Here is a 25,836-nt window from a genome sequence, read left to right as displayed (position 1 = left end):
TCTTTATCTTTAAGAGATAAAGACTTAAACAAAAACCCTAACCACAATATTATCTTTGAACCTTAAAAAAATAATTCCTTAATATTATGAAAATATTCAAAATCTCTTTGTCTCAAAAAAATCTTTTCTTTACAGTTTATTGGTTGATATTTTTCTTAAATCTCTTTTAATCTGTAGCCAGGTGGCTAGTTTGCAAGCAGCAAAATGATGTGACCAAATGCCTCCCCATCCTTCCCCTCAAAGATGATACCTGTGTCTCTCTGAAAATACAAAGGTGGAGTAGATTGAGTGGCTGGGCAGGGAGAGTAGTGAGGAGACAATCGAAGTAATCTGAGGAGGGTAGTGCTTGAACTGAGGCTAACTGAAGGAATGGGGGGAGTCAGGGATGGGGTTTAGAAGAAGATACAGGTGATCTGATCTGATCTAGGGTGATTCTTAGGTTGTAACTTAGGAAACTATGACATCTAGAGGCTGTTTAACAGGATTTGTAAATATCCAGTCTTGAGATTAAAAGAATGTACATCAAATGTAGAAGAATAGTAAGTAATCAGGATATATTTGTTAATATTTATTCTTGAAGAAATTAAGGTACAGATATTTTAGAATATTTGTTTTAGGAGCAGTTAGAAGCTATCAGTGGAGAATAAGGTGTACACATGTCAGGGTTGAAAATCTCTGAGGACTATTATTAACATTTATTGAAGCAATCTAGTGGCACTAAGTGTCAACCTTCTGTTCCTTTGCCCTCCTCCCTTAAAACACAGTTTTGGTAGTATTGATGATGAGATCATAGCAAACATTTAACAAGGACTTCCTATCTCCCACATAGTCTAATAAGTGCTTTACATGCATTAATTTCCTTATTCCTTATAGTTTGCCTTGTGGGGTCGATGTTGTCATCACCCTAGTTTTACACATGAAGGAACTGAGGCTTTTAGGGGCTAAGGAACTTGCCAAGGTTTCATTGTTGAAAGTGGGATCTGGATCTGAGCCTAGACATTGTTATTTTGTCACCTTAGCTGTTATCACTCACCAGCTTTTTCCGGCCGTTTTCATGCCATCGTAAGAAATGGTGCCATAAAAATACCATTGCTTGTGTGCAAGTCAGTATAAACACATCATCCCTCCCTGCTGCTGGCTTGCCTGGGGTGGTGAAACCCACCATCAGTTCTGCCTTCATTATCCTGAGTCCCTAGCAATGATTACTTATTATTTATTTAAATTGAAGGTAGGTTACAGTGTCTTTAAATATACCTGAGTTTTTTTTTTTTTTAAGTCAGGTTAGACAGTGAATGTGAGTTATGCTGATAATGCAAAGCCATGTCTTATAAGTAATCCTAAATTGATTGCATTTAGGCTAGAGTTTATATATAAAGTTGATTGTAGCAGTTGGTCATTTTTGACTAGTTAGAATTAGGTGACAGTGTTAGTAAGCAATGAAAAGTCTGTGGATATTCAGGAGATCATGATTTCCTAAGACCAAAAATTCACAGAGACTAATTGTAGATCACTTAATCAGATCCCTAGTATTTGGCCAATCTTGTGATGAAGGGTAATTGGAACGTTTTCTTCTGTGATCCTTGAATAGACATGTTGCTGCTTTTACCAATTCGTGTAAATGCAGTTTTGAAAATTAAAGAACACTTGTATTTGTGATACATAAAAGTCTGAGATAACTTAATAATGCTATTCCTCTTTTGGGGACCTGTTGTTATTAACTCATGAGGGAAAGGACTTGTCTGTTCTTGTTCTCCCTTGAGCTTTAAGAATGTAGTGTAGCCAGAATATCAAAGACTTGTAGACTTTGGTTTTATGACCAAGTGATGAATATTTTCTTTTCCTCATTATGTTTGTGTGCTGGTAACTTCCAAGTCTATGGTTTTAATAATTTCACCAGGTAAATATAATACTCTTTTGATCTTAACTCTGTACCTCATTTTTCTCATCTATAAAATGGGAACAATATTGTACCTATTCTTTAGTGTTGGTGTGAGGACAGTATCAGTATTATGTGTAAAGTATGTAGAGCATTGCATACGTAGTAAGTGCATAAAAATGTTAGCAGCTTCTCAGGGAGTCTGCTTGAGATTCTCTCCCGCTCCCCTCCCCCTAAAATAAATAAAGAAATCTTAAAAAATGTTAGCTGCTCCTGTCTTTGTCATCATCAGTGTTTTGATAATTTACATTTTGGTCTCCCAATTTTTTAGCTGCTTTAGACTTTTGTTAGGAAGGCATTATGGTAGTGATGTCTGACTCCTGTGGTGTTATTGTTTTAGCATAAACCAGCATTTGTTTTACGCTGCTTTATGCTAAATGCTGCTTTAAAATGCATCAAGATTGGGGGAGAGTTGTACTTCTGATGAAATAGAACTTTAAAAAACTTAGAATTGACCATTTAGATTCTAGTATTTTTCTGTACTAGATAGATAAAATTAGTTGAACTTTATACAGAGGATGAGAATAGCCGGTGATTTCTGCCTGCCTTTTCGTTTGTTATCTACTATATGCTAGGTATTTTGCTCACTTGGGAATCAGAGTTGGATAATATAAATTCCTAACCTGACGGACTTTAATTTAGAGATATTTTACTTAAAGAATTTAATTCAAGAAATGAGATAATATGTCCTTTCAGCTTTAGTTTTTCTTTAGTGGCCAACCACCCTCACCATTTCAGTTTAATTTATAGATACATTTGAAGTGCTAAAAACCTTTGGATCAGAAATTCAACCATTATATACATTTTTTAAAAGTGTAAGCACACACCCCACACCCACAGTATAATATGTGTAACTCTATTTCCACATGTATGTTTGCCTGAATGCTTTGGTTTCCAAAAGAGTTTTCATAGCATTTTGTGAAGGGGTTTCTTTCTCCTTATTGCAGGAGAGGAAATTGTTCCTCCAAAAAAAAAAGCTTCACTGAGGCCTATTGAATCTCTTCAAGCATTTTGATTTAAATCTCTAAATGTGCAATGTGCAATTTAGAACTTTAAGCCTCAGCTCGGCCCTTATTGCTTATAGCAGTCTCTTCATTTGTTGACATGGTTTCCTGTTTTCACAGCAGCTATCCTGAATTGTCACTTCTCTGCAAGGCCAGCAAGCCACCGCTGTCCCCTTTGTGCCCTCCCACGCCTCCTCCAGGGACTTGGCTTCAGGCTGTAGTTTCTGTTCTCAGATACCCAATTTGTCTGTGGCTGCAGGTGCCTCCTGTCTCACCCATCCCTCCAGGGGGAAGGGGTGTCCGTTTTCCTGCACAGGGTGGTTATTCCTGCTCTCTCCTGTACTGCTGGCCTCCCCTCCTGCCCCCTTCCTACAGACTCCAAGTGTGCCAGTCTTTGCCATCCGTTAGAATGGTCTCCTTGACTCTTTGCCATCCGTTAGAATTGGCCCATATCCAATTATTGTACTGCTTTTTCCTTCCTGATGTGGCCAAGCATTTATTTTATTTTACGTTACACATCTACTACCTAGGTTGCTTTAGCGCCCTTAAAAAAAAAAAAGAAAAAAGAAAAAAAAGAAAATACTTCAAATCTCCTTTCTTTCCTAGCAAGATGTAATCACAATTTTTAAGTATCCTTCTTGTCCATGTTTCCATAATTTTGCTATACTTGTATGTGTATATAAAGAAAATGGTGAAACCTAAGATTTTCACTTACATGAAGGAATGATATTTTTAAAGAATTAACCTGTGCATAGAATTGTAGTACAGGGATATTTGGCCACCAAGTTTGGCATGTTGTGAGGTACTCATGTGCCCTACGTAAGTATGAAAATTCAAATACACACACGTGCGTGTGTGTGTGTGTGTGTATAATACCAACATATGGACATACTTAGAAATATTGTTTTATGTACATATGGTAATACTTTAGGGCTTCTTAGCAATATCGATATTTTAATATTGACTAGTAGTCTTCCAATGAAAATGTTTTATTTTTGTGGTGAATGGAAGATTAAATAACTTTCAAAACTGTATTTAGTTTGAAATTGTCAGGGCAAGGACTGGGGTTTACATTTGCCATTTCTAGTACAGAAATTTGCATTAATCTGTTCTCTTATTTTTTTGAATTTATTTCAAAGGAAGATACACTGTTTTATAGATCAGCCAAGTTCCCTCTCTCGCTGTGTCTCTCTCTGTCAAATAAATAAAACCTTTAAAAAAAAAAAGACCTTCATTATGGTCTCATTTTGTAATAAAAGAGCTGACTGCATGTTAGGTATCAGATTCTTTGTATCAATTTTCTGTGAAACTCCTTAGTGCATAAAGACCTCTGAACTTGCAAATATAGATAGCTATTTAAGGAAATATATAGTTGGTAAATAAGACTTACTGCTTTCTGATAAGTACGGGTTAGTGGTGCTGTAAATTGTTGGGCAGTATTATCACAGTTACTCCAGACCCTTGTTTAGTGGGTTGGGCAGATCTGGCTTTGGATTTGACTCAGTTTCTGGATTTCTACAATTCTCTTTAATTTCTGAGCACCAGTTTTTTCTTCATGAGGAATGGGTTTGTTGTGAAAACGAAATTGCAGTGCATAATTCTAAAAGACATGGCTTTATAAATTAATTTTATGACCCATTGGTAGTTTTCAAAACTGTTAATTTTTCAGATTTGGCTGGTCTTTTAAATCTGATAAATTGTTTCGTAAGCCCTCCAATATATCCCTCTACCCTCAATATAGCTGAATGACTGACTGATATATTGTAATAAATATGTAATCTGCATTGACATTTTTTCTTTCTTGTCAAAAAAAAGTGTTTTTAATAACTTCATGGCTCCCAAGGCATCACTCCTTCATTTCATTTTTTAAATGAATTTTATGTTTAAGAATGACTCCATTTATGAACCTACAGTATTTTTGGCTTTACTAGTTCTTCAATAAGTTTATATGGTTCATTTTGCTGGTTATGTAAATTACAATAAAAAAATGTATGCCTACTATATTCCCTTTATTTTCAAAATACAATTTTTTTCTTTTTTCCTTTCCTTAAAGATTTTATTTATTTATTTGACAGAGATAGCACAAGTAGGCAGAGTGGCAGGCAGAGGGAGAGGGAGAAGCAGACTCCCTGCTGAGCGAGGAGCCCGATGTGGGACTCGATCCCAGGACCCTGGGATCATGACCTGAGCCGAAGGCGGACGCTTAACGGACTGAGCCACCCAGGCGCCCCTAAAATACAATTTTTTTTCAAAATAAAGCTGAAATAGCCTTAATATTTTCATCAGTTTTCAGTTCTTCTGATGCTATTTACTTTCCTTTTCCATGGTTCCAAGTCTCTGCAATTGAGTTGCTATTGAGTAGAGAATAAGGATTTTCTGAAAAACTTAATGTTAAATGGTGCTTTTTTTCCCCTCAAAGTTTTTATTTGTAAAAGTGAAGTAACTTCCTTACAATTTAGAACTTTTAGGAAATAGAATTAAAAAGTTACCCTCTATTTTTTAAATGTGTTTTTATAAGTATGGGAATTCATATATTTATATATAATTAAATATTATGAAGTATATAATTTTATGATAAATATTCTCTGTAGGTTAGAAATACAAATGCCAAACACCTGTAACTCTTGGTACATCTCTTTCTAAAATATATTTTATATTTTATGCCTTAGTAAAATGATGTGGGTTCACTTTTCTTTTGACCTAATATTGTTAGGGTTACTTACGTTGCTGTGTTGCATTAATTTATCTGGTGAGCTTACTTTGTGCCACTGACCATACAAGAATAAATAATACATATTTTGCTTTTCAGCTTATAGCTTACAGCCCCGTCAGAGGAGCAAAAACCAAAAACAACTAATGATTAAACTTTTTGATAAATCCAGTAACAAAAATGATGTGATGTATTTGAAAAAGATTACAATTATTGTGTGTCTGAAAGCCATCTGCCTATTGGAAGGTGGCCATTGTTTGAACTTCTTTTTTTAAGCTATGGAACACTTTGTTCATAGGAAATCCTATTTAGCTCAATAGCAGCAGCTATTACGGTCAGAGGAGGGTTGGACAGTGTGCAGTCCCAGGGGGCTCGCAAGTGCATATTGAAAACCTCTGATGCGAACTGACTGCCTGACTTCTGTAAAAGAACAGAGAACAATTTGCTGTAAATACGTAAAGTTATTTTCATGTTGGTTTTTGGCATAATCTTATATTCGAGAGTACAAGTCTAAGCCCATCAGCCAAGTGTGAAGACGGCATAGGTGAGCAGCAGTGAGGGCCTGAACTTCAGAGCGCTTCCATTGAGAGGCTTTTGCTGATGGCTCTGCAAGAGATTTGTAATTGCTATATTTTTGTTAAATTAGTGCTTTTAATTTCCTGGAGAGGGAGCTTAAGAGTACGATATCATTTTACAGCTAAAATTTCCTTTTTAAAAGTCATCTATGAAGCAGTGTTCCCCAAAATTTGATGTATGTACAGACCTCTTGGACATCTTGTTAAAATGCAGATTTAGTAAATCTGAGGTAGGGCCAGAGATTCTGCATTTCTAACAAGCTCCCAAGTGATGTCCATGCTGCTACCAGGGCACCACACTTAGAACAGTAAGGTCCAAAGGACATGTGATAAAGAAGTAGATAGGGGTTTATGAATTTTGGGTTTATAGCACTCCTTTCAGTTCTGAAGTATCATCCCGCTGGTTAAACAAAATAAAGTCTCCGTTTTAGTTTGACTAAAAGCAAAAAAAAGAGGCTTAGGGGTTGGGAGGCACAAAAAGAATGTGATGATAGGTTGGGGGGGAAGGGGACACTTAGGAAGGTTTTCTATTTTCTGGTTTTTGTCCTCTGGTTGGAAGGTGCTGCTCAGATAGTGGATACAGGAAAAGGAACAGGCGTTTTCCTAGTTTTGGGCACTAGGTGGCTGGCGCTCTGAGATTCCTTGCTAGTTGTCTCCACTTAGTTATTGGAATTTTTGTTAGTCTTCATTTTTTTTTTTTTCCCTTTCTGATGTTTTACCCTGGATGTGAGCCAGTCGCCCACATAAAGGTGATAATAATCCTGTCTCTGCGTCTCTCGGATGCTAGCAACTTTGTTGTTTGAATATGGTATAACATCCCTTCTAAAATATCCAAAAAATTGATGTTTGATGTTTGAGGACTTAGTTGTACCTAACCTCTCTGTGATTGCCATGTACCACCTCTTCCCTGAATGGTCTTCCTAACCACTATTTGTAGACACTTCCCCGATGCTTGAATGATTTTCATGTCTTTGCTTCTCTGTGTTCTAAAGCCCTTGCTAATGCTGCCCATAGAAAGCACCATAGAGGTGCTTCTACACTTCCCTGGATCACTTTGGACTTGTGCCAATGCCGTATTGCACTTGATCTGCTAAAGTGGGAGGGAGCCCTTCCTGTAGTGCTCATGCCCTCCTCATGCCTTATTTGTCAGGTCACCTGGGAAGGCACCAACTTCGGGTCCAGACTGTTTGGATTTTGCAAGGGTACCATTCTTACCAATGTTGCAGTGTCTTATTTGTTGCCACCACCCCTCTCCCCCCTTAGATGTCTGTTTTGAGTTGAATATTAAGCTTAGCTAAGTATCCTTTGCTCACAGCCGCCTGCCCCATTCCTGCCACTCATGTTTTGTTACAAGTCGTTCTCGCTCCTCAGTTTTCCTTGCCTTCATTGCCATAAGCAGCCCTTTTGGTTGATTGGGTGCCACAAAACACCATTAAATTTTCATATCATATTAACAGCTTAATAAAGTAGCCTTTTCATGTTAGTTTTTTGCTCTCTAATAGCCATCTTTGCTGAGTTAGTTTTCTTTTGGTGCTGATGATGATTCTTTTAACTCCTTTGTTAACTTCAATTTGATCCCTTGTATTAGCTTCCTGCTTTATAAATAGGGAATGTGGAGCTGCACGCACAGCTCTTTCACGTGGAGACATCGCCACCGTGTGGATTTACAGGATATTGCTAAGGAAGTTCTTTTAGCCTGGTTTCATTTTTCTGGTTACTAGTAAATTGAAACTTATGTCTTTGACTTTCACTTTATTTTTTTTAAAGATTTTATTTACTTTAGAGAGAGCGAGGGAGAGAGAGAGAGTGGGGGGGGCAGGAATACAGGGGGAAGGAGAGGGACAAGCCAACTCCACGCTGAATGCAGAGCTCTGTTCCCTGCTCAGCCAGGTCTCATGACCCTGTGATCATGACCTGAGTGGAAACCAAGAGTCTGATGCTTAACCGACTTTCACTTTAATACCATATCTGAGTTGGTGTCTATTAAATTATTAATTCATTCATTAAGAATATAGCTGAGTGCCAATCAAGCATTGTGTAGTGTTGTATATTGGGGGTGCTGGTGAGTTAGAGGAGTTTAAAAACTAATGGGGGAAGACTCCTAAAATAAATATTATGATACTGGCAACTGCTTAGTATAAGCATGTACAAAATGCTCTGGAAACTCAGGAGGAAAGTGACTCACTTTATTTGAAAGCTACTAAAACACGTCTCAGAGGAAGTGGTAGTTAACCTGGAAATCAAAGGGGATGAGTAATGAGTTTACTAGATAAAAGGTACTGTTTAGAAGCTGGAACAGCAGGTTTGTTCAAAGGCCCTGAGGCATTGGTGGGAAAAAAGTGTAGTATGGCTGAACAGGGTGAAGTTTGCAGTATAGGATATTCAGGATTAGGAATAGAAAGTACAGTTGTAGGTTGGCCCTTTTAGAAAGGGTCATAAGAGAAGAAAAGAGATGAAGAGAACTGGTATTTTTTTGTGTACTTATTATACAAGGCACTGCATATATACTGTTTTGTTAAATCCAAATAATGTCATGAAAAAGGTATCGATAGCCCCGTTTTACAGTGGAGGAACTAGAATGTCAGAATTTAACTTCACCAGGATCACATGGCTAGTAGGAAAGAACATATGTTCCAAAACCTTTGTGCTTTGCATAGCAATATATTGCTTCCCTTACGTGCTATGCCAAGGGGTTTGGACTGTCCCTTGTGAGGGAACGGTGGGTTATGAGCAGAAGCATGCAATGATCTGATCTACCCGAGCAAATGATAACTGAAATGGTGCCCAGTTTCTACCTGGTACAGCACACGGTTCCTGTCTAAAAGGAGGTTCAGTGTAGTTGGAGGAAGATACCTAGATACCTCAGGACTAAGAATTCAATAGAGAAAAATATAAAATAAAATGAAATTAGATGGGGTAAATATTTTGGAATTTGGAAAACAGTGAGTGAGAAGATTTTGTTAAAGAAATAGGGTTTGAACCATTTCTTTCAGGTACGATATGATTGAGAAGATGGAGAAAGGTAAACATCTTGGACAGATTGACAGAGGTGGGAAAGAAAGACAGGAAAGCAGCCTGTCAGCAGTGGTGGGTTTGTGATGAGGAGTAGAAGGAAATAAGGTGGGGAAAGAATGGCAGCAGATCACATGCTTGCCTCTTCCCCATTACTCCAGATCTGCACTTGCCGTTTCCGTTTAGCCTTGGTTCTTAAAGGGCAGCATTCATTTTTGATTACTTCAGAGTCTTTCTATCTAATTATACTGGGAGTGAAGAGATCATTTTGTAATTGTCTGTTTATATTTTGTTTTTGTTTTGTTTGGGTTTATTCATTTTCTCCCTGTTGATGAGATTAAAAAAATAGGCTTTCAGAGTATCTTATACATCTAGGTTTTTGTGGCTTTCATTTTGTGGATTGCAGAATGGGCTGTATTGGCATCAAACAGTTGTCTGTTGTAGTTCTTAGTTCAGTCTAAAAATTTATAGGTCTTTTCTAAGTGTCCATTTTGGCTAATCAGAGAGACTTGCAACATACTACTTTGCTATATGTCCCTCTTTAATCTTTAGGTTTCTCTCTTCTACCCATTGCTGGTGGTGTTAAGACTTAGGTTATTTGGAGATGTTCAATCAGGTTTATTCTAAGATTCAACTTTTCCCCTTAGCTCATAATTTCAGCCTTTAGCTCATATTTTTAAAACATAAAACAATTATTTGAGGAAAAAATTAAAATAACACTGGTGAATACAACACCTGCAACGTATTGGCACAGACATTGATAAGAGTTGTACTTTTTTTTTTCTTGCCATTTGTTGTTGGGGCTTAATATTGAGACAGTTTTTCTAAAGGTTTTTTGAAGTTGACAAGCCCCAGGCATAAGAATCACCTGGGATATTTGTTTGAAAGTCACTCTGATGGATCTCCCACCTAACGATCATGGACTGTGGGATCGGGTGGAATAGTAGGCAGAGCCTGGGAGCATGCATTCTTCATTAATGTCCCAGGTGATTCATATGCATATGAAAGCCTGAGAACCACTGGACAAAAAAAATTCCCAGCGTTAGTCCCAGATAACTATTACTGTTATAGTCAATCTTCTGTTAGCTAACTTCATTGCTAGTATGTCTGTAAGCGAGGTCCTGGATTCAATTTGCTTACCCTTTAAGTGTAGAAAAGTTTAATGCTGTTCCTGCTAAGTACTGTTCTTAGGACTTACTCATTTTTTCTTTTGAAAAAACATCATCACTTTGTATGTGCAAAAACGGTCTAAAACCTCTCGGAAAACGACAGCTGCACTGTGGGAAAGGAATATTTGCAGACTTTGAAGGGAAGCGGGATGTACCCCATACTGAAACACTGCCTGCCTGAGGCATAATTGTAGATGATTTCTAACAAAGTCAGGAGAATTTTCTGGATGATTAAGACTAAGTAAAACAGATTTTGTGGTGGCATCTCACAGCAAGGAATTTTTGGAACACAAACCCACATGAGTTCTGTGGGGGGATGGGTGGGAAGAGAAGGAGATGGGAGGGATTTTCTAGCTTACAGCTATTTCCAGAACACGTTAAAATAAGATTCACTGTTTTTGTTTTCTTAGTTCTAATGAGCTTACTTTTATAAAACCTGCATCTGTAAAAAAGAGACAACTCAGTAATAAAGAAATTGCAGTGATTATATTTGGCATGGTGTGTTGTGTAAATGCTTACCAAATTCAATAAATGTTTGTTAATTGAATGATCATCTTCTGCCAATTCCTACTCAAGCAAATATAGCTCTCATGTGAGTTAACCTTTGAATTTTTTGGAAAAGTTAGAGGAAACAGCCCATCTATTAGGAAAACAAAATTATAGTAAGTGGAAAAGTTTGGATGGATCAGTTTCTTATCTTTATCTCCTTTGTTTTTTTCTAGAAGAATCAACCCTAATTATAGGGTAATGAATGGGCTTTCAGGGAGCCAGAATATTTGCTATTATAGTCCTTTATCCACTTTGGACATAGGTCGCCTTTCATTTCATGTGAGCTTTATGATCAGTGCCAGGAAAGCCGAGTTTACAAACCTTACACTTACTTTATCCATAATAATTTGCCTTCAAAATGGACAGATACAGAATAACTAGAAAGCCAACGAATGTTTGTTATATTCTCTATGTCACAGTTAATCTAGACCATGGTACGTGATAAAAAGCTCTACAATAATTATTATTTGCATTTAATGAGCATTGTTCATTTAATCCTTACAGTCACTCTAATAACTTGCCCAAGGCCACATAGTTAATAAGCACTGATCTACCTTAACTTCCTGTTTTTCTAGATTTCATTTCTCTTGACCAACCTTTTGGGGGCATTGTAAGAGCAGATTACGTTTACATAATTCTTTTTTTTCTTTTTATTTCAGTGTTTTATTATTATTAAAAAAAATTTTAAGCTATGCTTGCATTTGGGAGAACACACTTTCACTTGACATAAATTAGAATTTAATGATAATTCTGTCACCTTATGCTAAGAAAGACAAAGTTTTTCCCTCAAAACTAGGTAAATGATTGTAGATTGCAAAAGCTAATGATTAAAATCTGGAGAGAAAAGGATATGAGTTATTTCTGAAGTATTGTACTTTGCATTTTCATTTGAGAAATCATTTAACTTTTATGGTTTCCTTGGAGCTAAACTCTATTTGACAGTGTTGTTCCTTTACATTTTCATGAGGCCTTGCCATCGAGGACTCAGTAGTTGTGATATTAGTTAAGACTGGACTGGGAGGAAACAATGGTCAACTGCTGATTTGTTTAGAAGCAGATAGCAAAATGAAAATGATTACATGATAGTGATTGGTGTTTTAAATAACTATTCAGAATCATAAATAGAATTTATTGTCCTTTAAAAACTTTTGGAATCTATTTACACCTCCCACTCACTCCCCAAAAAGGAGAAAACTTGGCGGGGGGAATTGATGAAGACTCCCTTGCAACACACACGTGGTTCATTGTGATGTGGGACAAGTGTAGCATGCAGCTTCCTGGTTGTAACTCTTAACAGCAATGGGGTAGGCTCTGTACTCTTTCCACTGCGTCCACTGGCTAGAATATGAATATAGTGGTGAGATAGGAAGCTGCCACTTGAGACTATGACATGATTGTTATGGGTTGGGGATGACTAAGCCACACAATAGGAAGAGCCTGAGTTCGCGATACCATGGAACCATCCTATCAGCCTTGGGCCTTTGTTGTTAAGGCTGTTATTATGTGTGTGAGAGAGAAATGAACTCCCTCCTGGTTAAGCCATTACTATGTTTAGCTTTTTGTTTTGTTTTAATAGTAGCTGAGCCCGTATTTTAAGTAATAAATTTGGTGGACTTGACTGGATAAAATAAAATAACTTACACATGGCAAAAAGCACAAAGGATAAAGCAACAAACTGAGGAAAAAGGTATTCACAGCACGTGTTTTAAAAAAGGTTAATTTTTATAAAGTTTCTAGATTAGAAGAAGTACCACAACTTAATAGAACATTGGTTAAAAGTAGTAAACTGATTTCACAGAAAAAGATATGACTCATGGAAATAAGAAAAAAGATGCTCTTGTAATAATCAGAAAAAGAAATGAAAAAGATATACTAAGATCTCATTTTCATCAAGCAGATTGGCAAAAACCTAAAAGATTGATAAAAAGTCTCAGTGGTAGAATTCCTTATGCCCCCCCAGTGGCTTACCCGCCACCTACTCTGCCTCAGCCACACCATACTCTCCCCCTTGCTAGGCCATGTCGGCCTTTGCACAAACACTGGATCCTCCCTGCCCTTTGCCTGGAATGCTGGTTCCCTAGGAACCCAGTTGGCTGTCAGCTCCTTTGCTCAAATGTGCTCTTCTCAGCGAGACTCATCTTCCCCAGCCATTTGAAACTATAACACCCTGCCCCCTATTTTCCTTAACCTGTAGTAATTTCTTTCCCCAGAGCACTGATTTGTAATTTACCAATTTATTACTTTTCGTGTTTATTATCTGTATTGTCCCACCAGATTATAAACTCCATAAGGGAAGAGACTTGGTGGTGGTGGTGGTGGTGGTGTTCCCCGAAGTATCCTAAGGACCTAGAATAGCCCTCCTCATAAAATTGTGAAACATTTGTTAAACTAATATAACGAACTATATTATATATTAGTAAAGCTGTGTGAAAGTATATAGGCAAATAGGTTGCTGAGCACCTGCGGAGGAATTTGACATTTATCAAAAGACCCAACAGTTACACTTCTGGTTACCAGTCATAGTCAATAATGTATGCACAAGGTTACTCATTGCACTTTTTATTTATTATTTTTAAATAATTGCAAATGATTAAAAACAACAAATGACTGTCACTGGGGCTGCTTAAAGCAAATATGGCACATCCACAAGAAAGTTGTACTCCCATAAAAAGATCTCTAAGAGCACAAAGGAAAGAACACTATAGAGTATGCTGTCTTTCCATAAAAAGAAAAAAAAGACAGTGGAGGGAATAAGAATATGTGTCTATTTTTCTGTGCATGCACAAAAAGAAATTCTGAAAGAATATCCAACAAGTGTGGTAGAAAAATGTGGGAGCTTGGTAGACCTAGGAAAAGGTTGGGAAGACTGAGTTTCACTGTTTACCTCTTTATATTTTGTTTTATGAAGCAGGGGAAGTATTTTTAGTCAAAAAAATTAAAAAGCTAAAACTTGGGATGGTAGGTGCAATAGGTCTAAGGAACATTTAAAACATTTAAATATACTGATTAATATCTTCAACTTATTTTTGAGATAAAAGATAATTTAAAAAATGAAATGGTATTTTTATGTACTTGTTTTATGCTATTTCATTGTTCTTCATGGTTCTAAAAGTAACATGGGTACTATACTTTGTGCTATGTGTGTTTTGATTTTGTTGTTGTTGTCTTAGATAATTATCTGATTTTATTATCTTTTTTTCCAGTCCTGATGATATTGGGACCTGCTGGTATATACTTCTCTCTGGTTCCGTGTTCATTAAGGAATCCATGTTTCTTCCAAGAAGCAGGTATTGTATAGATATTCTGTAATAGATTATCCATGAAGCTTAAAATCCTTTTGCAGAATTCTTCTTTTCCTGTTTCCTCTTCTGCTGACACAAAGCCAGGGTAGTATCTTGGGGCGTCTGTCTTTAAGAAAGGACTATTTGATGCTTAAACACTATTCCAATCTCTTTAACCAAGGAAAAGAACAAAAAGATGGCTGGTGACATGTCCATTTGTTACAGGAATATACATTTCAGGCTAGTTTAGGGCAAATTTGTTCATCTCTGCCTCTGTAACAGGCAGTCTCATAAACATCTAAAGAGAAGCAAAGAAAGTTCATTGAGACCACATGGGACTGGAAATAGAAAGCCAGGGACTGTTGTTGACTTCTCTGCTTCTCAGAACCATATGGTCTCTCATCCTTGCATTTGTCGGTCGACTGGCTTCCGCTTTCTAAGGCTATTAATGCCTTTCTTCCTCCGATTTTGATTCGTATGTGCTGACTGTTGATTTATCACCTTATGTCCCTAATGATGATGTCATTTGACTGTAGTGCCCATATCTTTTCTTTGGATTCTTCAGGCTACAATCTTATTGGCTGGGCTTGGGGCAGATGTGTAGTTAGTTCCAATCAGCTATGACCAAAGAAGGTTAGGACTTACCTGTTACACATGTGGCTGCCTATGTTTAAGTTCCCTGACTCAGCAGAGGGAACTCAGCCACTAACTTTTACTAGTTATTTTTTACCCCAGTTGTTTATTGTTCACAATTAAATATTTTTATTTTGACTAAAGTGTTTAAAATTTTAACTGATTTTAAGGGGCACCTGGGTGGCTCAGTCGGTTAAGCCTCCGACTCTCAATTTTGGCTCAGGTCATGATCAGGATTGTGGGATGGAACCCCACATTGGGCTCCACACTGAGTGTGGAGCCTGCTTGGGATTCTCTCTCTGCCTCTCCCCTGCCACCTCCCCTCCCCCTTGTGTGCCCATGCACACACACTCTCTCTCTTAAAATAAATAAATAAATAAATATCTTTATTTAAATTTACTAAATAAATATTTAAATTGACAAAACTTATTAAAGCATAATGACTCCCACCCTTCTGTAACCTAACTCTCTCACAGAAATATTAAGGTGTATTCTTGAGTAATTCTGAATGGGCCAGAGAGATGTTAAGAATCTATTTTAAAGATATGAACAAACTTTTATAAAATGTCAGTCAGTGAGACAGGAAGAGGTGATTTATACAGGCCTGGGTGTGCTACTAGAAGGCACCGGGATGGCCTCTGGAGGCCAGAATGTAGTGAAAGAGTGCCAGGGGCACATTGCATCTACTGAAAAACAAGCTCTGCTGCAATTCCCATGCCTCTTTTGCCCTTCTCCTTCTCCGAGATCAGATTGGCAGGCATTATTCTCTTTGGAAAATGGCCCCATGAGGGAGAGGGGCTCTATTGCCTGTTTGTTGTTCTTAGAGTAGCAATAGTTAGAGTAATGGTGATAGCATTGGTGGGGGCAGTAGTAGTAAGAGAAGTCGTAATCGTTGTGGTAGTAATAAAATGAGGATAGAAAAATAGCTAAGGCTTTGATAGTGCTTTCTATTTACCAGGTCACCATTTTATATGCTAAATATATGTGCATTTTATTTGCATATATATATGCACACACATATGTATTTAGCATATCTCTATATATGAAATCATTTAATATTGCAACTACCCTTTGAGGTAAGTATGCTTATCATCTTCATTTTATGGCTCAGGAAACTGGCAGGAGAGGATGGTGGGTGGTTGTACCTCCTAGAGTTGTGCCCAGGAAGCCTGGAGTGTCCCTATGAACCCGCTCCTGTAGTTCTAGGAATTCTGTTTCCCAGAGGAATGGTGAATTGAATAACAACACTCTTCTTCAAATACAGGACCTTCATTTTGGTCCCTTTTTGGAGACTCTAACTGTATTTCTGAACTTGGAAGAAGGTATAGGCAAATGATATTTAAACATTGTTATATTTTTAAAATTATATGTAATTTTAATGTAAAAAGTAATAATAATTACTATATAAATTAGCAAAGATAAAGAGAAGGAAAAAGTCATTTATAATCTCCTATCCAGGAAATCATTCTGTAATATTCTAGTGGTTTCCTATCTAGTCTTACATGTATGCATTCCACATACTTAAGAGCATACTTAATAAACAATTTAATATCTTGTTTATTTCAGTTAAAGAATATGTGTACATATATATGTTGCCTTGTAATATTAAAAACTCTAAAAGGCTTACACTTTATGCATCTTAATGCCTGTTTAACCGTTCAGTTATTTGAACTTTCCATAATTTAGTTAATAAATGTAAGGGTACATTTTTGATACTTTTTATTATAAATATTGCTTTAATGACTGTGATTTGAAATTTATGCATCTTAAAAGAGAACAGAGGTTAATGACTTCATTATATTGATGCAAGGTCTGTTGTGCAAACAGAATCTATAGACTGAGGTCCTAGAACAGTGAAGGAGCCTGTGATGATCTTTTTTGACTACCAGCCATAATTAGCTAGTCAAGTAACAGCTTGTTCTAACTTCTGGAAAGGGAACCTAATGTTCAGAAAACTGCTGTTCTAGAAGAAAGAGGGACTTGCAGTTCGGACCTATTTTATGAACACATTGGACTCTGTGTCTAATTATTTAAAAAGATGACATAAGTTACTCTTTCTCTGGCTGGATGTCAAATGCTTGCAAGCCAGTACTTTAATGGGATGAAGGAAGGAATGGTGTTTCAGTCTGAATGACAACTAGTACTATATATAGACTATTTCTTCATGTTGCACCTGTGACACTTGCTCTAAGTTGTTTGTTTCCTTTGGTGATGTTGCCTTAGGAATAGTACTGATAACTGTTTTAATAAGGAGTCTCTGCTGGTGCTATGCTAAAGGTTGACATTAGTGATTCATATATTTCTTTCTCCAGAAAATGTTGAGGTTTGATTAGAGAATAATATGGGTGGGGTAGTAGTCACAGTCTGATTTTATAAAACAACTAGTTCACAGATTATTCCTCACATTTACCGAATTTTTATCATGTTCGTCTGGAAATTGTTTATTGGTATATATAATAAGTAACCAGCTCATTCTCTTAAAAGTTTCAACTCATTTTGACAGCTAATTTACCCTGAACAGTTAGTTTTGAATCAAAGTACTTCGAAAAACTTTTTTATATTTTTAACTAATTCTCATGACATTGCTTTGACACCTGATATCATCAAGTGAGAAGGATGATATACATTGCAAAAAATTTGTCATTTGACTTCCAGATTTCATTTGCTTTATTGAATTCCTCAGTTGACATTTAGATCAGCATTTTATGGTTTTAAAAAAGAAATTTTGTTTTCTTTTTAGATAGATAAAGGTTCTTGCGGTTGCATACCTTTACTGTAATTGTTGAAACATGAATCTTTTTCTGTGATAAGTTACAGCATTTATGGAGTCTTTTAATTCCTTTGAGACTATCAGTGACCACTTACTCCCATTTCAAGCAATTTAAGTGGTATAAATGTTTTTATGACCTTTACTGTAAATCTATTAGAAATGTATCACCTTTTGAAACACTGGTATTTGTACAAGTGGCTATAATGTCATTTATAATGTTGTTACATATAATGTTGCCCTAAGATAGGGCTAAATTCTCATTTGGAGTAAAATTTGTAGTCTTGAAGCAGTGTATGATTTATAGTAATGTTTTTCTTAAAGTCTTATTTAAAATAAATTCAGTTTCTTTGATCAGAAAGATAGTGAGCAAGGGTAATTTAGGAAAGCAGCAAGGGCTATTTTCATGTTCATTTAGGAAAATGTCAGAGGGGACATTTGTCACAGATGAATATAGAAACAGTGTAAACTGGATGTGTTTTCCAATCCTATAAGCAAAGCAGTGGTAGCCACTGAGTTGTGCAGGTGGTGTCCACGGTAATAGTAAGTTGATCTGTTAAGACAGTGACAGGCAAAGGGTGGTGAAATATTTTGAGGAAGTAATCTCCCCCCCCCCAATTTTTTCAAAGGCATCATTTGCAACAACAGTGAGGCTGGAAAGCAATGATGAAAATTGTCTTATATAAAGTTGCAGGTTTAGAACTGGTTCTTTTTTTAATATACTTTCGATTATTCTACATAATGGGAGAAAGATATTAATAATGTTCATTGTCCTAATGTGATCTAAATCAGCACATTTATGGAACTTTAATAGAAATTGTTATATACTTGACATTTTCTCACTTTTAAAATTGTCCCATCCTATGAATGCTGAGACCTACTTTGTAGTAAAATCACAATTTAATAACTTGGGTTGATATGTATGTTGTGTTTTGGCTGCTGGCTTCTTTGAAAGGCTGAACATTTTAATGTAGATAATAAAGATAGCCTTAGACTGTGCCTCTGAACTTTCACTTGCTGTTTGGATTGTTAGAAAAGAAGACAGTTTACCTACATTAACTCGTAGTGTTGGAATATTTTTCTAGTAATTTATCAATCATTTTACATTTGTTTGCAAAAAACAGAATGCTAGATATTTAAACGTTGTTATAAAACTCTCCTTTGGGTTCACGTTGATCACAATCCTGGGGAAAAAAACGACTTTATTAAAATGTTGAACATAATTTTCTCAATAGAATCAATTTTATCATAGAAGCCTCCAAGGAAGGGCCTTTTAATAGAAATGATCATAGATACCATATTTAAGCATAAGTACTATTTTTATTGCTCTGATAGTTAAAAACTTCCTATATTTTTTTACATACAGAGCAATTAGTAAACAAATCTCTTCACTTTGTATCAGGGGCTGTAAGTTTGAAGGAAAAGATAAGCCCAAGCTAGCCATAGTCTAGAAACTTTGAAGATGCCAAGAAATGGGTTGTAATCAAAGCTGGGGGCCAGAGGAATTGGGGAAAGAAGGGTAGAGACTACCAGGTTGTCAGGCAGCAGACGTAGTGGGAGAAGTAGTCTGTACGTTGGAAGTATAGTAAGAGGTTATGTCTATAACTGGCAAAGCACTTTCCATTTAAACTGCTGAACATTGAAATGCCATCAAAATTTAGGATTGGTTCATAGGCCCTTTTCATATTTATGGGTTATTCTTTCTCATTCTAAAGTAGGTTTGGTAGAGTTTAAATTATGAGGCATATTTCCCTGTCACTTCAAATAGTAGTTGAAAGTGGCATTCAGTCCTACTGTATGGTCTCTATGGAGTTTGTAAAAGAAGCAAAATGGTCTACTCCCTGCTGTCACGTAATTTGATATCTGCTTGGGGAGTTGAGGCTGTTTTTATATGAAACATGAAAAAATTGCCTAGGTGTCATTAGATAATACAGTGTAAGTTGATACAGCAAAGACCACAGAGAATGCAAATTCCCTTCCAAGATTAGTGATGTTTTAATGTATGTGGTAATCAAGAGTCGCTCTTAAGGAAGTGAATTTTGAGTTAAGTTTATGATTTAGATTTTTGGATAGTGGTTGCAAAGGAAGTCTGGACATAGTGAAGATCATGAGTGATGGCACAGAAATAGGATTGAAGGACCACAGTTCCTACATAAGCAAAAGCTTGGGTGGAGGCACAAGAATAGGATCATTTATCTAGAACAGACATGCACTTCTGGGGGTGAACTAGTTGCAAAAGCACTGGCGATGGTGGCATTAATGAGAGGTCTGGTTTACAAAGCTGCATAAGTTGGTTGGAAAGGCTAGGATTGTTGGTAAGTTAGGTGTCACAAAACATTGAGGAGAGGTTGGGAGAAATGCACACGTCATTTATTTGTATCATGTCGGCTATGTCCATTTACAAGTAGCACTTCTCTTTCATTGATACCAAATGTATGCACAATTTAAAAATTAAAATTATGCTATGGTACTCTCAATAATCACATTTTAAGTTAGAGCTGGCAGCTATAATGAGGCTAAGTGGGGAAACAAGACATTTAACTAATCAGTTCTGAGAGGCTAAAATACTATTCTCATTATGATTCACATGACAAACAATGAGCTACTTGAGTTTAAAAATCACAGGCCTACTTCCTGCTTGCCAGTGCTGCATGATAAGTTAATTGACTGCTCTGAAACTTGCTAGTTTTTTCCAATAATAGAAGAGGGTGAAACAATGGAAATATTACCTGGTAGGGACTGAAAACACAACTAAATATTCCTTATTTCATATAAAGATCTGTAGAGGATTAGAAAAATCATATTCTTGAAAGTACAAATGTGTTATAAATCATATGATGACTTATTGGAGATGGGATATGGCTTTTAAGAAATAACTCACTGGGGGCGCCTGGGTGGCTCAGTCGTTAAGTGTCCGCCTTCAGCTTAGGTCATGATCCCGGGGTCCTGGGATCGAGCCCCGCATCGGGCTCCCTGCTCCGCGGGAAGCCTGCTTCTCCCTCTCCCATTCCCCCTGCTTGCGTTCCCTCTCTTGCTGTATTTCTCTCTGCCAAACAAATAAATAAAATCTTAAAAAAAAATAACTCACTGGTGAGTCATGTTATGGAACTTAATTGGACATGAAATGTATCCAAATGGTATGAAGGAAAGGTGAGGATCAGAATTCTGGAAATTGTACATTACAGGTAAGATTTACCTTCTGTTACTGGCCAAATCACAACAATGGTAGCATAGATTAAGCAAGGAAGAGAAATCATGCTTACTAAAGAAGGAATGGGAAAAGAAGAAAAGAAAAGAAAAAGAAAAACTTTAACTCATTTTAAAACTGCCCTCATTGGGTTTTTAAAGTAATGTATTGGTTCTATATACCTTCCTTCTCACGTGAGGAAACATCAGTAACTTATAATAGGATCAAATGACATGATATGTAAGTTTTTCAGAAGTTTTCTTTATAGCCAGTATTACTAAAAGTTGTTTATTTCTTTAAAAGAAAAAATTGTCTCTCCCTCCTTCCCTCTCTTCTTTCCTTTCTTCTAAGAAACCATAAGATTTTATTTAATTCATATTTGGAATATTCTAAAGTTAATGGATGATAGAAGAATTAGTAAGGGCTAATAAGTTATAAGAACCACTTATCTCAGACATTGTCTCATACAGCCCATTACCACATTATTTTGCAGGAGCGGGTGATTGGGGTCTGTAGATGGCCAGTTAATGAAAATAGTTGGTTAGGCAGGGAATCATAGAAACATACTTTAAAAAACAAAACAGAACAAAAAAACAGAGAGAGACCTTGGGGAGGTGGTGGGCAGAAGCAGAGGGAGAAGGAGAATCTTAAGCAGGCTCCACGCTCAGCTTGGAGCCTGAGGTAGGGCTCCATCTCACGACCCTGAGATCATGACCTGAGCTGAAGTCAAGAGTCAAGACACCTAACCCACTGAGGCATCCAGGCACCCCAGAAACATACTTCTATTTTAACTTAAAAATGTTCAATTTGATCTATAAATATAAACACACACACACATAACCTTGTATATATAATTAGATTAAAATATACACATATATGCATGAATGTGTGTGTGTGTGTGTGTGTGTGTGTGTGTGCGTGTGCGTATCAGGCTTATTGGACTTGACTATTTCCTGTCAGTCTTCTGTAGTTGTTTTGCCTACACCTAATCCAGTGACAGTTTTTTAAAAAACTGACATATCTTGGGGTGCCTGGGTGGTGCAGTTGGTTAAGCATATGATTCTTGGTTTTGGTGGAGGTCATGATCTCGGGGTCATGAGAGCAAGCCCCGAGTAGGACTCATGCTCAGTGTGGAGTCTGCTTGGGATTCTCTCTCCTTCTGCCCCCCCCCTCACTACGCTTGCACTCTCTCTCTCTCTCTCTCTCTCAAATACATAAATAAATCTTTAAAAAAACAAAACAAAACTGACATACTTTATTGAGATTGCACAAGCATTCTATTTCATAGATTGATTAAGTTAAACAGATAGCTACCAAGAATCAGTGATAAATGTATTGTTCTTTTAAAGTGTTAGCCTGTTAAAGCTAATCACTACAAGGGATAGTGTCCTAACAACTTCATATCTTAGGAGAATTGTTTACCAAAAGGGTTATCAAAAGTGATGAGCATAATGACTAGAACTGATTTCTAGCACCAAACAGTACCCTAGGCTATTATATCCTTTTAACAGAGTCTTCAACTTGATGCTTAATTAATATCAATGAGTCCTATCGACCTCTGTCCTAAATTGCTTGTCTTCAGTTAAATATGCGTATCCTTCTATCTTATTCATTCTAAAATAGCATTGAGTTGTCTCTGTGTGCCTACCCAGAATATAGTGTTGAAACACCAGGATCCTGCCTGTGTGTCACCAAAGCCAAGAGATAAAAAGTGTTTGAGAAGGTCAGCTTGTCGGGTGCTGCAAGGAGATTCAGCAAGGTGAGAATAGAGATGTGACCTTTGGATTTAGCCACTGGCATGTCATAGGTGACTTGAGTGAACCAGTCACAGTGAAGTAAGTGGTGGAGCTGGTTGCGGGGGACGATGGGAAAATAAGAACAATTTCATTGTTACAGGAAATTTCATTGTGAAGAGGAGCAGGGAAATGGGGTGGGGGCTGGGAGTTGTTTGTGAGGTAAAGAGAGGTTTGTTTCTGTGAAACTAGAAGATGCTAGTATGTATTTGTATGTTGATAGAAAGGATCCAGTAGAGAGGGGTAAATGGATGATACCAGAAAGAGGAGAGGTAATTGCAGAAGTGGATGAGACCCACAATGGGGAAGGTGTTAGCTTTGGAAGGAGTGAAAGAGCTTCACCTTCTTTGCAAGCTGATGATAAAAGCTATATAGGTCATTGGGTAGATTTGGGAGTTTGATAGTGGGTGTTTAGGAGTTTTGACAAAAGAGAGAGAAGTTGTGAAACAAAGGGAGTGTTGAGTGCCCATTTGGTATTTGTGGTCATAGGTGTGCGTGTGTGTGTGTGTGTGTGTGTGCGCGTGTGCATGTGTGCGTGTGTATGTCCTAGCTACTTTTGGCTGTGTAGGGGCAGGCATGGAGAAGGTGGGTAGTTGGGTGTCACTGGGGTTTGTGCTTTGTCAGTGCATACAGTAAAGGGGGAGATGGAAGCAGGAGTAAGGGTGTATTTGGAACACGCATTCCTTACGTGGATTTGCTCCAGGTCCCTTGAACTCTAGATACCATACATGGAAAGCAACAAACTCCTACAAGTGTGCTTCACTTCTTGCTTTTTCTGTCTCTAATATTGGCTTTAATAAATAGTTTGTCACCTACTCTAGAAATTAATGTGGGTCTCAGTTTTGACCTCTCTTTTCTCCCCTGACAATTGTTTTTCCTTTTTTTAAGCAAACACTTCAGAGTTCGAAATGACAGTATCTATCAGATCAGCTGCCTCCATCCCCACTGGCGGTGGCTTTGTTCAGGTGTCACCTGCTCTATTAAAGTAGCTCCCCATATGCCTTCAGTATTTCTCCCATAGTGTCACCATATCATTGTTCAAAGCACTGAATTTTTCTCCTTGATCCTTCGCATAATGAGCTTAAATGACCATCAACTGCCAAACAGATAAAATCCAGACTTCTTAGTGATATGTTTAGGGCAGTTCAAAATGTCTCCAACCTACATTATTCCTTCTACCCTCTCCAGACACCCAAGCCGATCGTTGTGGTCTGAGCATACCTTTGCCAGGCTATTCTCGCTGTTGGAATGTCCATCTCATTGTGGCTACTTCACTCCCACTCCTCTTCATCTGCTGGTGAAAACAGCATGTTTTCTTCTCTGGGAGTCCTACCCTTGTATTCCTGTAGGGATTAATCATTCCCTATCCACACTCAACTGTAAGATTTTTTGAAGGGCATGGGCTGTGTTACTCATCTTTGCTTTCCCAGTGCCTAGCACATCACAGCCCTTTCATAAATATTTGTTGAATCCTATTGGTTCAGGATTATATTTTTAACTTGCCCTTTAAAAAAGAGTTTAACAATATTATGCTAAGATCTTCCCTTTTAGAAATAACTTTTCAATAACCTATGGTGTATTGAAAGTCTGGTTAGTATCGAGATGAAAAGTCTGAGAAAAGAAGGAGGCTGCAACACGATGGAAGGAGGGAGTCTGGTGATGCTCATGAGAGGTTGGTTCTGGCCAGTTTGTGCAGGAGTGTAGAAGGAGGGGGAGAAGGGCAAATGGTGTCTTGTTGAATATTGTTTTGCTTACTCCATTAGTTACAATTAGTTTTGGTTATATAAAACAGTTGCATAAACACAGCAAGAACTACTTTTTTGGTCACGCAAAAGAACCCTAAAGGTAGATGGTCCGTGATGGTCTGGTGGCTCCACAATGTGAAAAGGTTACAGGCTTTCACTCTTCTTCTCTACTCGCTTACACATACCTGCCGATTTCAGCATCGGTTCATAGCGGAGGATGGTTGATGAATGCTAGCCGTCATATCTGCAGTAGGAACTAGAAGCAGGAGGAAAGGCAGGAAAACAAAAAAGTTAACTTCCATCCCCATCAGATTCCTTGAAACTTCATTTCTTTTTATATCATGTTGTCCAGAGGTACTTACATGGCCACTTCAGGTTACCCAGGAGTCTAACACAAGTAGTCTTTTATTTTGCTCTGTAATGTGCCCACTAAAAATAATAATATAAAAATATCCTTCTGAGGAGGAGGAGGAGAGTGGATATTGGAATGGACCATCAGCAGTCTCTGCTACATTTGCTTTTTAGTTTCCCCTCACATTCTCTTAGTTTGTTCATTATTTTTCGTTGCCAGATCATTCTTTTCCCTCAGCCCTAGGATCATACTCTTCTTCAGCTTATTCACGCTGCTTCAGGGCTTATATCATCTATAATTTCTACTTGTCGTATCTAGAGTTGACTTGAGTCCAGGTATTCCCATGACACACACATATAAGGTAAAGATGATATATTAAAGATTTTTGAGGAAATGCTGGATAGGGTTCCAAATAAGGCAAATAAAATTTAAGAAACAAACGTGAGTTCGGTTTGACCACAGCTGGTAATATTGAGGGAAGAGTTTAGTTTCACTTGATACAAATATATCCTGTGTGAAATTTGAAATAAGGTGGATGTCTGAATTAAAGGAATAGAGTAGACATGTAAGAGATACAATGGACTATATTAAAATGTTCCCCTTCAGGTATTAGTTGTACTTTCTGCTTCAAGATGAAGCATCTTCATTTTGGAAAGCTAACATGATTTTGAGCATTTTTTAGACCAACCCTACCCCTTTTTAAATCATATTCTGATGGGATACCTGATACACAGAGCAAAACTATTCTCTAGAGAGGGAGTTTAGTTGCTGGATCAAGTTGGGAATTTGGTTGCTATAACTACAACTTCACAGATATAAGCGCAGGCTTTCATAGTCCTTGGAAAATTGGCATTGGTAGTGTCTTAACAATGTAAGTAGCCTTAAAGAGAGGGACTCTGATGTTTTCATTTGTAGTATAATTGATATGATATCCCAGGTCATCTGATGCTTGAAATCTTCTAGTCAGGGAATTTGTCATTTGTGATCCTTGGCGTAAATGAGTGTGTGAGAGTTCACCCTAGATGTCCTTCTATGTAGTGATGTTTGGAGTTCTGTTGCAAAAGTAAATATTTTATTTCATAAAGGTTTTAAAGTCTGATGTGTGTGTCAATGAAATACAATA

General features: G+C 37.3%; 1 protein-coding gene across 8 annotated transcripts in view; it reads left to right on the top strand.

Moving 5' to 3' along the window:
* RAPGEF2 (Rap guanine nucleotide exchange factor 2) overlaps nt 1-25,836 on the top strand; it is a 233,267-nt gene that overhangs the window by 82,259 nt on the left and 125,172 nt on the right. For all 8 annotated transcript variants that reach the window (XM_028104357.2, XM_028104353.2, XM_028104358.2 and 5 more), the window contains exon 4: nt 14,159-14,242. In XM_028104357.2, the coding sequence (XP_027960158.1) occupies nt 14,159-14,242 (84 nt within the window). The remainder of the gene's footprint in view (nt 1-14,158; nt 14,243-25,836) is intronic.

The sequence above is a fragment of the Eumetopias jubatus genome, unplaced genomic scaffold (genome assembly GCF_037043125.1).
Source record: "Eumetopias jubatus isolate StellerSeaLion01/CBP00866 unplaced genomic scaffold, mEumJub1_p1.0 scaffold_2, whole genome shotgun sequence".
NCBI lineage: Eukaryota > Metazoa > Chordata > Mammalia > Carnivora > Otariidae > Eumetopias > Eumetopias jubatus.
The sequence above is the reverse complement of the archived record's forward strand: the minus strand, read 5'-3'. Positions and strand labels throughout refer to the sequence as shown.